The following is a 15,665-nucleotide window of genomic DNA, read 5'->3' as shown; positions in this document are numbered from 1 at the left end:
AACTCCGCCATAGGTTAGTTCAACAAAGCCTATAGGGGAATTGAATGGTGTTTTTGGAGGGTTTGTGGATAAACGCCGAAGGGTCTGTTGCAAACACAGGTTAAGGAGATGTTATACGTTTTGTTCTATGAGAATCATCATCAGCTAATGTCACTGTGAATTAATGTACATTTAAATAAAACACAAAGCAAATAAAGGCTTCATCATTAATAAAGGTCATGTTAACTGTCTGCTATGATCTCAGAAAAAAAACACATCAGATCTCCTGAGCCTGTATTAACCGCAGACCTTATTTTCTGCCTTTATTGCAAAATCCTATTGTTTCGCCATTCATTTTCCCCCATGGATGAACGAGCCAGAGGTATTTCCAGGTTTTAGGACTACAAGCTCTATTGTTAGCCATGGACTCATGCAGTAGAGTGTTGTCTAGGCTTTATGAATGTCAACATCAGTTTGTGATACAGCCAAGCTATAAACATACACATGCTGAGAGAGAGAGGACTTAAAGGAATAGGCTAGTTCCCCGTTAGAAAAGTGTAAATCTAGATACTATTTGGTAGGTTCACTTCATGACCACACACAGACAGACAGAATCGTGACAGAGATTGGGAAATATTGAGCCTTGATATTGAGAGGGGGACAGAAAAGAAGGGTACAGACAATGGTCAATTTGAGGCTCGCATATGTGGTCCAGTCAGCTCAACAAAGTTCTGGCCCGGATATGGACTACCATCTCTCCCAACTGCACACAATCGTCAGGGTCTTATTCGTTAGGAAACACTGTAGCAAAACATTTTGCAACAGAAAACAATTAATGAATATGACACTGCTGAACTCGATTGTCAGGAGGAGAACAGGGAAATACCCCCGTGTGACACAATGGTAAACTGCCTTTCAAGATAACTCTGTATCTTCAATAAAATAATTTGAGGTCAGGGATCCAATAGTGATGAAACGGTGGATTTAAACATTGAAATGTACCATAAGAAGTTTTAGCTACAGTAAACGTCCTGTAGCTACGGTAGAGAGAGGGGGAGACATGAGACATTGGGAGTCCACGAGGTGATACCCTCTGACCACCCCGGGCGCGCGCACATGTCCTCTTAACAATAAAAGCTTTTCCTCTCAGTTTCAACATCCTTCGCCTCTGAATCATCGCTAGAGAGACCGACGACATATAGGCTACTTCCTGGCACACACATGGTACCCAACCACAATTACAAAGGAAAACATATGTGCATACCTATGTCTCACGTTTATACCACGTATTAAGTAACAGCAATGAAGTTGTTTCCTATTGTAAGTTAGCTAACTACGTGTTTATTGTCACTTCCATCTCGATATGCCTTGGTGGCAAAGCATAAATGAACCCCCACCCCCATTTCGTACCCATTCCTTTCTCTTGAGAAATGCGCCCTCAACTGAACTGCTAGCCACCAAGCTAACAAGTAATTTCCAGAAACTTTAAAAAAGGTGAACAAAACAAAAAACGTGACCACGACTTGTTACTTACGGATGTCAAGAGGGGTCGCATCTGTTCACTGGCCTCTTCTTCCATTTGTCCAAATTTCTGTCCCCTATCCTCTGGGAGAATTTGAATATCGAAAACCGAAATACCCTTTTTTGACGTGTCACAGACACTAACTCGACTGACTGGCATTTTTACTAACCTAACGTAGCAATTTTTACATACAGAGCATAACCCGCCCTATTTTGATTGGCAGTTTATGTTCTCCTTTCATATCCAAGCAGCCGGTTTCCTTTGACCAATGATAAGAGTAGAAAAGACAAATGGGCGTATACGACACGCCTATCCCGGAGGGGCTGGTGAAAGAGCAAGGATGCTGTGTTGATTGTCTGGCCTATCTCTGGTTTTACTGTCAAGCCTTTTGGCCCATGAGTTCATCTGATGGTAAGGAAAATAGTGAACTCATATTGGTTTTCTGAGACACTTCATCCCACCTTTGAAAATCTGAACAGCACTTTATATACATTACAAGTAATAGTCACTTTAACCATATTTACAAGTACATACTACCTCAATCAGCCTGACTAACCAGTGTCTGTATGTAGCCTCGCTACATTTATAGCCTCGCTACTGTATATAGCCTGTCTTTTTACTGTTGTTTTATTTCTTTACCTACCTATTGTTCACCTAATACCCTTTTTGCACTATTGGTTAGAGCCTGTAAGTAAGCATTTCACAGTAAGGTCTACTACACCTGTTGTATTCGGCGCACGTGACAAATAAACTTTTATTTGATTTGATTTTCCAAGATTGACGTTGAATTTATTGTAAGTATGCTTCCTAAAGCCACTCTAACAAGGTGCGTATGTTGGGAATCTGTCATCAGTAACTACATGTATGTGGTGCCTGTAAGGAGCTTATTAGAGATTAACTGATTCATATTCATGTAGAGTTTGCCCCCTGATGTTTGTGTTGGCAGCATAATTCTGACAGATTACCTCAATATTTCAAGATCATTATTGTTCCCAAGGTTTAAGTTTGAATCTCCTTAGAATAGTCAAACAGGGTTTGTATTTGAGAAATACTAATTGAAAATCATTTTTTTTTTACTCTGTTATGAAATACCTGCTCATAGTGGCTTACAAATAAACAATCAATTGCTGTGTCACCTCAGAGTAAACACAGCTGTTCTAAGAAAGTTAAAAGGTAAGTGCATAAGATAGGCCTACATATAAAAGTCATCTGAGCATTTTTAGTCCCATGAAAAGACATGCATGTTTACTTTTGATCATCACCGTCATCCCCATCATTGTCGTCATTATTGTCGTCATCCTCATCATCCTCATCATTGTCGTAGTCCTCATCATCATCATCTCGTGGACATTGTAAACAGAGTAGTTTAGATATTGTGATATAGGGTTCCATTCCATTGCACCAGATAAGGAAAAATAATGTCATTACATTAACCACTGATAAGGAACTTCAGACGTAGATGTCCGCTGCGCATGCATTCCCAATGATCAATCAGGATGGCAATACAAGTGTATGTGTGTGTGTGATTAATAAGACTGGTCCCCACATGCTGGAGGGCAACCCTCTAGGGACCAAAGGTGCAGAGTCTGTAAACATTGTAATCCCCTTAATTTGGTCTCAGGTTATTTCTATAGCCAGTTACTGGAAGTGATGCTGTGGCATTAGAAACGCTCACTAGGGGTTGGAGGTGACTTAATACCTGCTAGCTCTCTGAACATCAAAGGTGACCTTAGTTGGATCAAAATGTATATTTCAGCCACCTGTTGACCCTAGTTAAAACAATTATTTAACATTTTAGGAAAAATACATATAATTTTAAATGTAATTTCTGAACATATAAAAATGAAGATATTTATTACTATTGGACAAGTAAAACAAGAAAAAATGCCATCCATGGCTCAGAGGACCATCCCTGGTTTAACATGTATGTTAACAGCCTATATGAGACAGCCTATAGGGAGGAGGTCAGAGACTTGGCAGAGTGGTGCCAGGATAACAACCTCTCCCTCAACGTGATCAAGACAAAGGAGATGATCGTGGTCTACAAGAAAAGGAGGGCCAAACACGCCCCATTCTCATCAACAGGGCTGTAGTGGAGCAGGTTGGGGGCTTCTAGTTCCTTGGTGTCCACTTCACCAACAAACTATAATGGTCTAAACACACCAAGACAGTGGCGAAGAGGGCACGAAAACACCTATCCCCCCCTTCAGGAGACTGAAAAGATTTGCCATGGGTCTTCAGATCCTCAAAAAGTTCTACAGCTGCACCATCAAGAGCATCGTGACTGGTTGCATCACCGCCTGGTATGGCAACTGCTCGGCCTCCGACTGCAAGGCACTACAGAGGGTAATGCGTACGGCCAGTACCTCATTGAGGCCAAGCTTCCTTCCATCCAGGACCTCTATACCAGGCTGTGTTAGAGGAAGGCCATAAAAATTGCCAAAAAGTCCAGCCACCCTAGTCATAGACTGTTCTCTCTGCTACCGCACGGCAAGCGGTACCAGAGTGCCAAGCCTAGGTCCAAAAGGCTTCTTAACAGCTTCTACCCCCACGCCATAAGACTCCTGAACAGATAATCAAATGGCTACCTGGACTATTTGCATTTACCCCCCCTATTTGCATTGACCCCCCCATTTTTACGCTGCTGCTACTCTCTATTTATTATCACTTTACCTCTACCTACATGTACATATTACCTCAATTACCTCGGATAACCTGTGGCCCCGCACATTGACTCTGTACCAATACCCCCTGTATATAGCCTCGTTACTGTTATTTTATTGTTGCTCTTTAATTATTTGATATCTTTCTATAAAATGTTTTTTTACTATTTAGTAAATACTTACTTAACACTTATTTTGGTTATAACTGCATTTTTGGTTAAGGGCTTATAAGTAAGCATTTCACTGTAAGGTCTATACCTGTTGTATTCAGTGTGTGTGACAAATACAATTTGATTTGATTTGATGTTTTTGGTTGAGCCAAATCAATGTTTAAGCATCTATCCTATGGCTCCCCCTCCTGTCTGAATAGGTTCAGTAATAATTTGAAACAAAACTTGAAACATTTAAAACGTATTTTTACCCAAATAGCTTTTAAGCCTTTATTAGATTAGTTTCTGTATATTATTTCTAAACAAGCAAGTATATTATACTGCTGTACATGTTTATAACATTGCATTAAACATTTGACAACAATAATAATACAGTCATTAAGCTCACACTTGATTCAATACAACTTACTGTTAAACAGGATATGCAATTGCTCCTTCTTGGCCTGAGCTGGTGGCAACAAAATCATATGACTCTACAGACAATTATATTTCAAAAACCTAATCACATTAAAAGTTGATACTGATACAAGTGTTGTACCATGTGACTAAATTAAATAGTATGTCTGATATTGCACATCATACCTCAGAACAATAAATATATAGAAAGCTAAAAAGTGTTGCAAAAATATTGCCTTGCATTCCATCCAGAACCATCTCACCCACATGGCTACTGGTCGCCATAGAGACTTCTGCCAAAGGTATAGGCCTGCAGTCACCATACTGCCAGAAGTCACCATACTTCAATCTCTCTCAGGTGAGGGAGGTCTGAGTACCTGCATGTCTTAGTCTTGACAAGTGAGCATATTCTTGCTGACTCCTCCATCACTTATTTTTCCTACTGAATTACTGGAGCGCCACCTTGTGGATCATCAAGCCCATTGATGTTTACCATCCAATTATATTTGCAGTACTTCAGGAGAAAAGTTTCAGGCCACTCTTTCTGCGCCTCTGGGTGTCACCCAATGAAAAGAGCTTCCTTAGATGCACAAATACAAAATGTTTCATGCCGGCCAGCTTAGAGGAAGATATGGCAATGAACTCTGGAGGATTGGGCCTGTGAAGAGAGAGTTTAAAGGTTTGATGCCATTTTAATGGCGGACAAAAAACGGTGATATTAAAGATACACTGTAAATAAGTTATATTAAATTCAACAATTCAAAATATGTGCCATTAACCCCAAACATCTCTATATTACTAGGTAATAGAGTAAGATGTTTACCTTGGAGCTCTAGGCCGAGGCTTGGCCTCGCCGACAGGCCGTTGGTTGATGAGTCTTCCCCTAGCTCGCAGTGGCAGGGTTCTAACCTGTGAACTATGCCTCCTGGTGTAACTGGGAGCCATGACGTTCCTGGATAGAGCCGCCATGGACTCCCTGTAGACAAGGCCATGTCTGGAAGATATGCTGCAGTGGTGACACGTGGCCAACTGAGAGAGAGGTAAATAAGGGCAGAGGTCAATGTAAAAGACACTGCCATAGGTGTTAGCTATTCAACATTACAGACATGCTGAGACAATTCCCAAAGAGATTCAAAGAAGGACGTCGAGGAAAGTAAGTGGGTGAGGATGATAAACAAATAATTAAAACCAGGCCATGCTTCTCCCTGTAATAATGAAAGTCATGTAGACCTGGTTAAAAGTAAACCAAGACCCTAGAGGCCTCTCTCCATAAAGAACACAAGGCTAAATTCAGATGTGATAACACACATGTTGGCCCTAGCCCACTGTCAATTACTTCCCTCCACCAATAGGATATCAGGACAGCTCTCTAGAGTCGGGAGAGCATAAAGCGCATCATAGCCCCACTGCTAAACCAGAACACCCTTATTTATTTGACAAGTTAATCATTTAGCAGACTCTGTTATCCAGAGCGACGTACAGATAGTGCATTCATCTTAAGATAGCTAGGTGGGACAACATAGTAAGTAAATTGAATCTATTGTATGTCGCACACTGGATTAAAGGCTATCATCACATTATGTTGCCCACAAATTTTCTTATGACATTTCTATGGAGAACAGTGTTTCACTCTTTCTCTGCATAGTTTATAAAAATAGTAGTGACAATAACTTATGTTTTTATAATAGCTACATGTTTTGGTTCTATGCATAGTATTTGTGTCATACATAAATTAAGTAAGGATAACATGATACATTCAGAAAATGTTACAGTAGCCTACAGTAATATGTTGTCTCTGTGGAAAGAGAAAGACATTGCTAAATTATAAGACTAGCCCTAAATGATTTTCTTCTTCTATCAGAGATTCCTTAAATTTACCATGGAAACTATAAAACAAAGTATACATTCTTTACCTAGGACAATTCAACAATCTACTACCACACTCTCAAATGATCAACTCGCAAACAATGCTTGTATCAAAGCATTGAGAGTCAACAAAGTTGTGTAAATGCCTGGAAGAGAGGAACTCACCGAGACAAAGGCTGCCATGCTGTGCTATCTGCTGTGCTGTTTCTGTTAGTCTTTCTGCTATGTAGCTTCTTCACAAGAGTCACAATGTGTGACAGTCCCTCTAACACAAAACGCTCTGTCACCCTACATATGGGTGGAGCCAGGGGGCGATGAAATAAATTACATCTCTGCCCACTGCTTCTTAATGATGTCACCAGTACATGATTCCTGCCTACAGCCATAATCTATACTCTAGACTGTGGATTAGAGTCTGAAACAACCCCCACACCAAACCAATAGGGTTGTGAACAGGCTGTCCTATTTTAACCTGAATAATCTTGGAAAGTGAACCAAGCTGTCAGTGTTACATCAACAACAATTGATTTGATGTTCTGTTCCGTGTTTCCGGGTTAGGTAACGGGATATATCCTTTTGTGTGATTACACAACACTACAATTTAATGTCAGAAAATGATATTACAGGGTTGATTTTCTGTCCTAAAATGTAATCTTGCCAAATATGTTTCTGATGTGTCTTGGTTGCCTATTTATAGGTTTGTGATCCAAGAATACCACTATGCAGATGGGTATCATGATTGAATACCACTCTGCAGATGGATAGCATAATAGAATACCACTCTGCAGATGGATACCATTACATAATACCACTCTGCAGATGGATACTATGATAGAATACCACTATGCAGAGGGGTATCATGATTGAATACCACTATGCAGATGGATACCATTATACAATACCACTTTGCAGATGGATACCATTATAGAATACCACTTTGCAGAGGAATACCATTATAGAATTCCACTTTGCAGATGGATACCATTATAGAATACCACTTTGCAGAGGAATACCATTATAGAATACCACTTTGCAGATGGATACCATTATAGAATACCACTTTGCAGAGGAATACCATTATAGAATACCACTTTGCAGATGGATACCATTATAGAATACCACTTTGCAGAGGAATACCATTATAGAATACCACTCTGCAGATGGATACCATTATAGAATACCACTTTGCGGATGGATACCATTATAGAATACTACTTTGCAGATGGATACCATTATAGAATACCACTTTGCAGATGGATACCATTATAGAATACCACTGCAGATGTATACCATTATAGAATACCACTCTGCAGATGGATACCATTATAGAATACCACTTTGTAGATGGATACCATTATAGAATACCACTGCAGATGGATACCATTATAGAATACCACTTTGCAGATGAATACCATTATAGAATACCACTGCAGATGTATACCATTATAGAATACCACTCTGCAGATGGATACCATTATAGAATACCACTCTGCAGATGTATACCATTATAGAATACCACTCTGCAGATGGATACCATTATAGAATACCACTCTGCAGATGTATACCATGATAGTCTTTCATGGTTAAGGGTTGAGGAGAAATGGACTACTTCTCTTCTAGTCTTCTTAAGAAACATTTCTGTGTTGAAAATGGCTAAGCCCTTGTATAATATGTTTTCATATACTTCAAACAGACATACAAACCCCACCATACACACCTTTATGGTGTATCTTCACAGTATCCAAACAAAACAGAGATTTAATGCATCGCTCAGTTATGTATCAAATCAAATCAAATTGTATTGGTCACATACACATACTTAGCAGATGTTATTGCGGGTGTAGTGAAATGCTTGTATAGAGCCATGTCATGGTGGAATGCTCTGCCACCAGAGGTTACTCAGGTAAAAACAAGTTCAGCTTTAAAAAACTGATATAGAAAAGATCTTGCACCAAAGTGCCTCTCCTCTTTCTACAGACATATTGTCATGTAACTATACTGTATATAAGAATGAATATGGATATATAAATAGTGTGTAGATAGTATTTATGTTGTCTCTTGGTGTCTTTCCTATATAAAACTCTTATTTTATTTGTAAACAAATATTTTAAATGTAATGTAATATATTATGTTGTTCTTGTCTATTTTTGTTGTGTACTTTGTAATGTATTTGTACGTTTTATGTGGACCCCAGGAAAAATAGCTGCTACATGTGCAGTAGCTAGCTAATAGGGATCCTAATAAATTAAACTAAAGCATTTTAATAATTCTTCAGTCTCTTGATGTCAATCTACTGATGATTATTAATAATGTTGATTGTTTTTAAATTGCTTGTTTTTTGTTGTTGTTGCTTTGCAGCGCTTTGAGATGTATTTATGTAATGAATAGCACTATAGAAGTTGAATACATGTTATATTATTATTAATAACATCTCCAGAACTATGCATGGATTGAAGTTCATCATCATACACAAAGAATTCATTCTGACATCATTGCTTTTGGAATTTGGAATTCCAATCCTTTCTAGAACATTTGCAAAACCACAAGACCCATTTACTTAGCTAGGTTCTATTCCATGATCCATTTATTGTAAAAAATGAAGTCCTCACAACTTTTCTTAAGAGAACCTTTTGTCATTGAAAGGCTAAGGAAGAGAACGGGTAAGTGCTCAAACGTAGCACTATCATGACATATTTATTTACATCCCATTTGATTTGCAGTAAATATGAATCAGGATTGCCATAACGTGACAGCAGGACCCTATTCATTCTCTAACACCAGGTATCCAGTGGAGTCCTTCTCACACTCAGGCATTAAGAGCAGCAGAACCCCCTAGTATACTTGGCTCCAAAACACCTCACGCTCTCTGCCCTCCCCTGAAGCCAGCAGACATCTCCTACAGACACACGGCAAGGAAGGGAGGCAGTAGGTCAGTGGAGCCCAAGGAGCCGTCTTACACGGACCACCTGGACTTACGCTTCCTCAGAGCCTCCTCTGCCCTGGAGAAGTTCAATGGGGAGCTGCTGTATAAGTGTGCCAGCTGCTTGTGGTACTACCCCAGCCTGTCCTCTCTGCAGACACACATCACTCTGGGCTTTATGGAGGGCTTCAGCTGCAGGGTCTACTACAGGAAGCTGAAGGAGCTGCGCTGCAGGAATGACATGAAGAGGATCCAGGTGATCTCTCTGGAGACCACAGCCAAGAGAGTCAATCGCTTCTCAGCAGGAAATAGGGTGGCAGAGGAGCTGAGGAACAAGAGCAGTGAGGAGACAGAGAAGAAGAGCAGTGAGGAGCTGAGGAACAAGAGCAGTGAGGAGATAGAGAAGAAGAGCAGTGAGATTCAGAAGTGGCTTTCTGAGATAGAGGAACCCACTGATCATTACAGTCACTGAGATCATTATCCCTATTTTCATTACAGATACATTTTCACAGTAACAAAACATAGCTATATAAAATAAAACGTTTTCATGATCCCTGCTTCTTATTATTCTCAGAGTACAGTTGGAGCCAGATTTACTAAATACATGCTATTTCATAAGGGAATTAATGAGTATACTGATTGGCATCTGGGATTTCAAACATCTGATTTTCTAACTCTGTCCATGGTGCTGAAGTTGGGTACATCCTGAGGTCAGTAGCCCAACACCCCAGATAAGTACGGAGTACGAGGGGAAGCCTAGTGTCTTTTTGGACCGATCTGTAAAAGGTCCTTCTACAACAACTATCACTAATAACTATGTAGAACAGAATAGCAGTATTTTCCAAATGTATGTTAGAGCTCATCTACTCAGCTCTCTTTTCTCAACACTCCATCAACGCTGCTCTCTAGTGCATTTTATAAATGGCTAAATGGCCCTGCATTTATTTGAAAATAATAGATTGTATTGTATTCAGAATTAGCTAGTTAGTTTGTCCAATATTTCATTTGTTAAGACCTCCAGCAAATTTGAGTAAAAGAAAACTGTTCATCTTATCACCAAACTTACAGCGTAACGTTTATTCATCTACCCAAGTGCTTCTTATGACAAACATATTCATTTTATTTCACATGAAAAGCAGGAGGCCCTCAAAGGCAGAAGGAAAACACAAAAGTATAAAATGTGCACCATATCTATCTAATTTCTTAATGGCCTAATACATGGCACAACAGGACAATTCATAGACATTTCAGTAGTATGGAGGTCTTTAAGAGCGTTAGAGAGCTACAGAGAGCTTTACACTGCTCCAGAGAGCTTTACAGAGCTTCAGAAAGTGTACGAGAGCTTTACAGAGCTTTAGAGAGCGTTAGAGAACTTCGGAGAGCTTTAGAGAGCTTCAGAGAGCTTTAGAGAGCTTTCTAGCCAGGCTCTGCATGACCACCCGTCTGGCCAGGTCACTGTACAGCGCCACTCGGTGGACACGACTATCCACGACGCGGTAATCAAACCCGTTCGCCTGTCCCGTCACCAGCTGGCACACGCCCGCCTCGTCAAAGCCCTTGCCCACAGTGACGGCCAGCAGCTGTGTGTTCTCTGCCAGGGCGGCGGCGGCGGCTCCGGGGATAGCAGCCCGGGCAGAGGCCACAGACCTGCCGTCCGTGAACACCACCACTTTCCTGGGAACAGCAGAGCGGCCCTCCCTCTGGAGGGTGGAGGTCAGGAAGGCCAGGGCAGCCGGTAAGTCGGTTGCCCCGTCCATGTAGAGCGTAGCTGCTAGCCCCGTTAGCACATCCTCAACCCTGGAGGTGAAGGGCACCTCCACTCTCTGCTGCTGCCCATCGCTATACTGCATGACGGACAGGCGGAGCAGCCCTCCCCGGTCCTGTGACAGCAGCCTGGCGGCCATGTTCTCAACAAACTCTCTGGCTCTGTAGAAGTTGGCCTGGCCTACACTGGAGGAGCCGTCCAACATGAAGACTAGGTCTGTAGCTTCCTGGAAGTTGGCTGGAGGAAGAGTGGACTATTTTAGAACAGCAGTTGGGGTTCAGATATATTCCACAAAATCTTTAAATTGCAGTACTAGGCTGAATGCTAAATAAATAACGTATTGTAACGCATAGGAAACTGTGACCATAAAAACAAGGGAGAGGAGCAGTCTTACCTGGACAGGTGTAATCAGGACATTTCTTATCTGTAAACACAACCCAGACCTTAGTTAAGAGCATAGGAACATAGCATGTAGCTAGCTCCAGATATTGTAAATTAGGGCTAGCCTGTACATAGACTACCTTGGCAGATATAGCTAGCTCCTGATATTGTAAATTAGGGCTAGCCTGTACATAGACTACCTTGGCAGATGTAGCTAGCTCCAGATATTGTAAATTAGGGCTAGCCTGTACATAGACTACCTTGGCAGATGTAGCTAGCTCCTGATATTGTAAATTAGGGCTAGCCTGTACATAGACTACCTTGGCAGATATAGCTAGCTCCTGATATTGTAAATTAGGGCTAGCCTGTACATAGACTACCTTGGCAGATGTAGCTAGCTCCAGATATTGTAAATTAGGGCTAGCCTGTACATAGACTACCTTGGCAGATGTAGCTAGCTCCAGATATTGTAAATTAGGGCTAGACTGTACATAGACTACCTTGGCAGATGTAGCTAGCTCCAGATATTGTAAATTAGGGCTAGCCTGTACACAGTCTACCTTGGCAGATATAGCCAGTAACGTTGTTGAAGAAGGAGTCCTCCAGCAGTTGCACGTGGTCTGTAACCTTCAGGTAGAGTCCAGGTGAGGCTGTATCCAGACAGGTGATCTCCTCCAGCATAGTGGCGTAGGACGCCCGTCTGAAGATGTCACCTATGCCAATGCCCACCACCTGAGGAGTCAAGATGGAGGACATACTGAGGCTTTGACACAAAATGGCGGACTTGGAGGAGAGAGAGATGGTTCTCTTTATGCCTAATGAAATGGACCCTTAGTCCTGACATCATCTCTTCACCCCCAACCTATACATGTCCTTCAGCCCAATGCCCACTCTCCCCCATCCCATTTCCCAGTCCCATTGACATCCCTCACCCTTATATTGGGCACAGAGCAGAGGGAGGACAGCGGTTTGGCGTCCCGGCGGGTATCTGACCGTCCGTCCGTCAAGACTACGGCCACCTTTCGGTCCAGCTGGGAGCTGCCGAATGCCTGCCGGGCAAAGTCCAGCGCCTCTCCCGTGTACGTACCACCGGCAATCCAGCGCATGTTCCTCACCGAGCTGCAAGTATGGGACATCAAACACAACAGTTAGTCAGTCAACTGATATCAGGTAACTGCTGTACTTTGGACTTTTGACTCTTATCTGGTCTGACCTTTTGAGCTGTGCTACTGTGGTGATCTTGGTGTCCTCCATAGATACCAGCTCCTGGGTGCCGTCGTGGCTGTACTGAACTACACCCACTCGTGATCCTAGCTCCTTCTGCAAACAGAAACACACACAGAGAAACAATATTTAGTTCAGGCCCCTCTCTCACCCAGGGAAGTCAGGACAAATGTTCACCCACCTTGTCTTTGCTGAACTTGGTAATCTTGTTGATGATTCGAATGATAAACTCTTTTTCCAGGGTGAAGTTCTGCAGCCCAACGCTCTCTGAACTGTCCAGTACAAAGAGTAGCTTCACCGGACCACACTCACACACTGTGAATGCCAGTTACATTATCATTATAATAATGTCATGATATATTCTGAGCATCAAACACCATATGAATAGTTCAGAGGAAGGATCTTAATTTGATCACTCTTTTGTTGCTGAAAAATGTCCTGCACTGCAGGAAATGCAAACGTGTAGTGTGTTCGAGGTTTAAAAATGCTTCTAAAGTTTGTAATTTATACTTTAGAATGTCAGACTTGATTTGCCCTAATGAAAAATGTATCAACCCCTACAAAAAAATCCCAGTTAACTATAATCCACATAATAATTCACATTCCCTGTTGCTGCAGGATTATTTCCCTGCTGTAGCAAACTGTCTCAAATTAAGATCGTACATCTGTATATCTATGTGACTATTTACAATACATGCTGTGGATGTAATTTGGTGCCTCAGAGTCTCTCACTGAAGGTCATGCAAGGATGTAAAATAATGCCATGTGTTACTGTTAAGCGCTAAAACTTTGTATGGGTCCAGGAACTTACCACAGCATGCTACAAGAGAAAAACAAAGACATTACATCAAAATCCACCCTGATTGATATCTTAATCACAGCCCCATCATTTACAGTTTTTGATTTTTACAATTGCTAACATCCTTTTGTCCAATCTGTTGTCACATTTTCAAAACTCTAAACACATCTAACACAACATCTGTCTGTTGTGGACCATATCATCAACACAATTCATGTTGTTTTCACAGAATATTCAGTCAATTAACACGTTTCTAAAATGCTTACATTTTCTTCACATACAAGCTTACCCAATACCAAAATTATGGATCTTTCTTGTCTTATTTACAAATGCTTGCACACAGCATGCCAGAAATGAACGTCATTTATGTAGACGAGGCAGGGTTTAACCTGGGAGAAACACGTCGGCGGGGAAGAAACGTCATTTATGTAGACGAGGCAGGGTTTAACCTGGGAGAAACACGTCGGGGGGAAGAAACGTCATTTATGTAGACGAGGCAGGGTTTAACCTGGGAGAAACACGTCGGCGGGGAAGAAACGTCATTTATGTAGACGAGGCAGGGTTTAACCTGGGAGAAACACGTCGGCGGGGAAGAAACGTCATTTATGTAGACGAGGCAGGGTTTAACCTGGGAGAAACACGTCGGCGGGGAAGAAACGTCATTTATGTAGACGAGGCAGGGTTTAACCTGGGAGAAACGCGTCGGCGGGGAAGAAACGTCATTTATGTAGACGAGGCAGGGTTTAACCTGGGAGAAACGCGTCGGCGGGGAAGAAACGTCATTTATGTAGACGAGGCAGGGTTTAACCTGGGAGAAACACGTCGGCGGGGAAGAAACGTAATTTATGTAGACGAGGCAGGGTTTAACCTGGGAGAAACACGTCGGGGGGAAGAAACGTCCTTTATGTAGACGAGGCAGGGTTTAACCTGGGAGAAACACGTCGGCGGGGAAGAAACGTCATTTATGTAGACGAGGCAGGGTTTAACCTGGGAGAAACACGTCGGGGGGAAGAAACGTCATTTATGTAGACGAGGCAGGGTTTAACCTGGGAGAAACACGTCGGCGGGGAAGAAACGTCATCGGGAAAAGGAACACCGTTGATGTGCCGGGTCAGAGAGGAGCTAATATCACAATGTGTCCTGCAATCTCGAGTGCTGCTTTGGTCCTGCAGAAATGCCAGATTGTTCCCTACAACACTGAGCGCCTTCTTATGTTTTCAGATGACCTCCACAAACAACTGGTGCCAAAAGCAGAAAGGGAACATGTGGAAGGAAACATTGAGGAATTATTTTCTGCCTGGAGGTGGAAAGTGTATGATCAACGGCCACATGATCGTGATCTTGCAGAGTTACTCCACCTCAAGAATTGCATTTGGTGAAAGGCTCGGCACACACATACTCATTCAAGCAAATGAGAAATAAGTGCACTCAGGCTATCCCGAAAGCCAATGTTAGTTACTTTAATAAGCAGTTCTCTCTCTGTGGCTCTAGCCCCAAGAAGTTCTGGAGAACGGTTAAAGACCTGGAGAATAAACCCTCCTCCTCACAGCTGCCCATGTCCCTTAATGCTGATGATGTGGTTGTTACTGACAGTAAGCACATGACTGAGCTCTTTAATCACCACTTCATTAATTCGGGATTCCTATTTGACTCAGCCATGCCTCCTTGCCTGTCCAACATTTCCTCATCTTCCACCTCTTCTAATGCGACTATCCCCAATGCTTCTCCCTCTTTTTCCCCTGCCCTGCAAAAAAGTTTCTCCCTGCAGGCAGTCACTGAGTCTGAGGTGCTAAAGGAGCTCCCGAAACTTGACCCCGAAAAAACATCTCGGTCAGATGGTTTAGACCATTTCATATTTAAGGTTGCTACCCCTATCATCACCAAGCCTGTCTCACCTTTCTGGGGATGTTCCCCTTGCTTGGAAGTCAGCCACGGTTCATTCTTTATTTAAAGGGAGAGATCAAGCTGATCATAACTGTT

The 15,665-nt window shown here is 42.0% G+C and overlaps 2 protein-coding genes across 3 annotated transcripts in view; both read right to left on the bottom strand.

Annotated features, from left to right (window-relative positions):
- Positions 1–1,683, bottom strand: part of LOC129857007 (sodium bicarbonate cotransporter 3-like) — a 105,025-nt gene extending 103,342 nt beyond the window's left edge. For both annotated transcript variants that reach the window (XM_055924859.1, XM_055924860.1), the window contains exon 1: positions 1,514–1,683. In XM_055924859.1, coding sequence (XP_055780834.1) covers positions 1,514–1,660 — 147 coding nt within the window. In that variant the 5' untranslated portion in view covers positions 1,661–1,683. The remainder of the gene's footprint in view (positions 1–1,513) is intronic.
- An 8,895-nt stretch (positions 1,684–10,578) lies between these two features.
- LOC129857015 (collagen alpha-1(VI) chain-like) overlaps positions 10,579–15,665 on the bottom strand; it is a 38,929-nt gene continuing 33,842 nt past the window's right edge. The window contains exons 29-35 of the mRNA XM_055924871.1: positions 13,698–13,706; positions 13,068–13,201; positions 12,876–12,982; positions 12,595–12,781; positions 12,223–12,394; positions 11,676–11,705; positions 10,579–11,518 (exon numbers count right to left, since the gene is read on the bottom strand). Of these exons, the coding sequence (XP_055780846.1) occupies positions 10,911–11,518; positions 11,676–11,705; positions 12,223–12,394; positions 12,595–12,781; positions 12,876–12,982; positions 13,068–13,201; positions 13,698–13,706 (1,247 nt within the window). The 3' untranslated portion in view covers positions 10,579–10,910. The remainder of the gene's footprint in view (positions 11,519–11,675; positions 11,706–12,222; positions 12,395–12,594; positions 12,782–12,875; positions 12,983–13,067; positions 13,202–13,697; positions 13,707–15,665) is intronic.

The sequence above is a fragment of the Salvelinus fontinalis genome, chromosome 6, assembly GCF_029448725.1.
Source record: "Salvelinus fontinalis isolate EN_2023a chromosome 6, ASM2944872v1, whole genome shotgun sequence".
In the NCBI taxonomy this organism is placed as follows: domain Eukaryota; kingdom Metazoa; phylum Chordata; class Actinopteri; order Salmoniformes; family Salmonidae; genus Salvelinus; species Salvelinus fontinalis.
The sequence above is the reverse complement of the archived record's forward strand: the minus strand, read 5'-3'. Positions and strand labels throughout refer to the sequence as shown.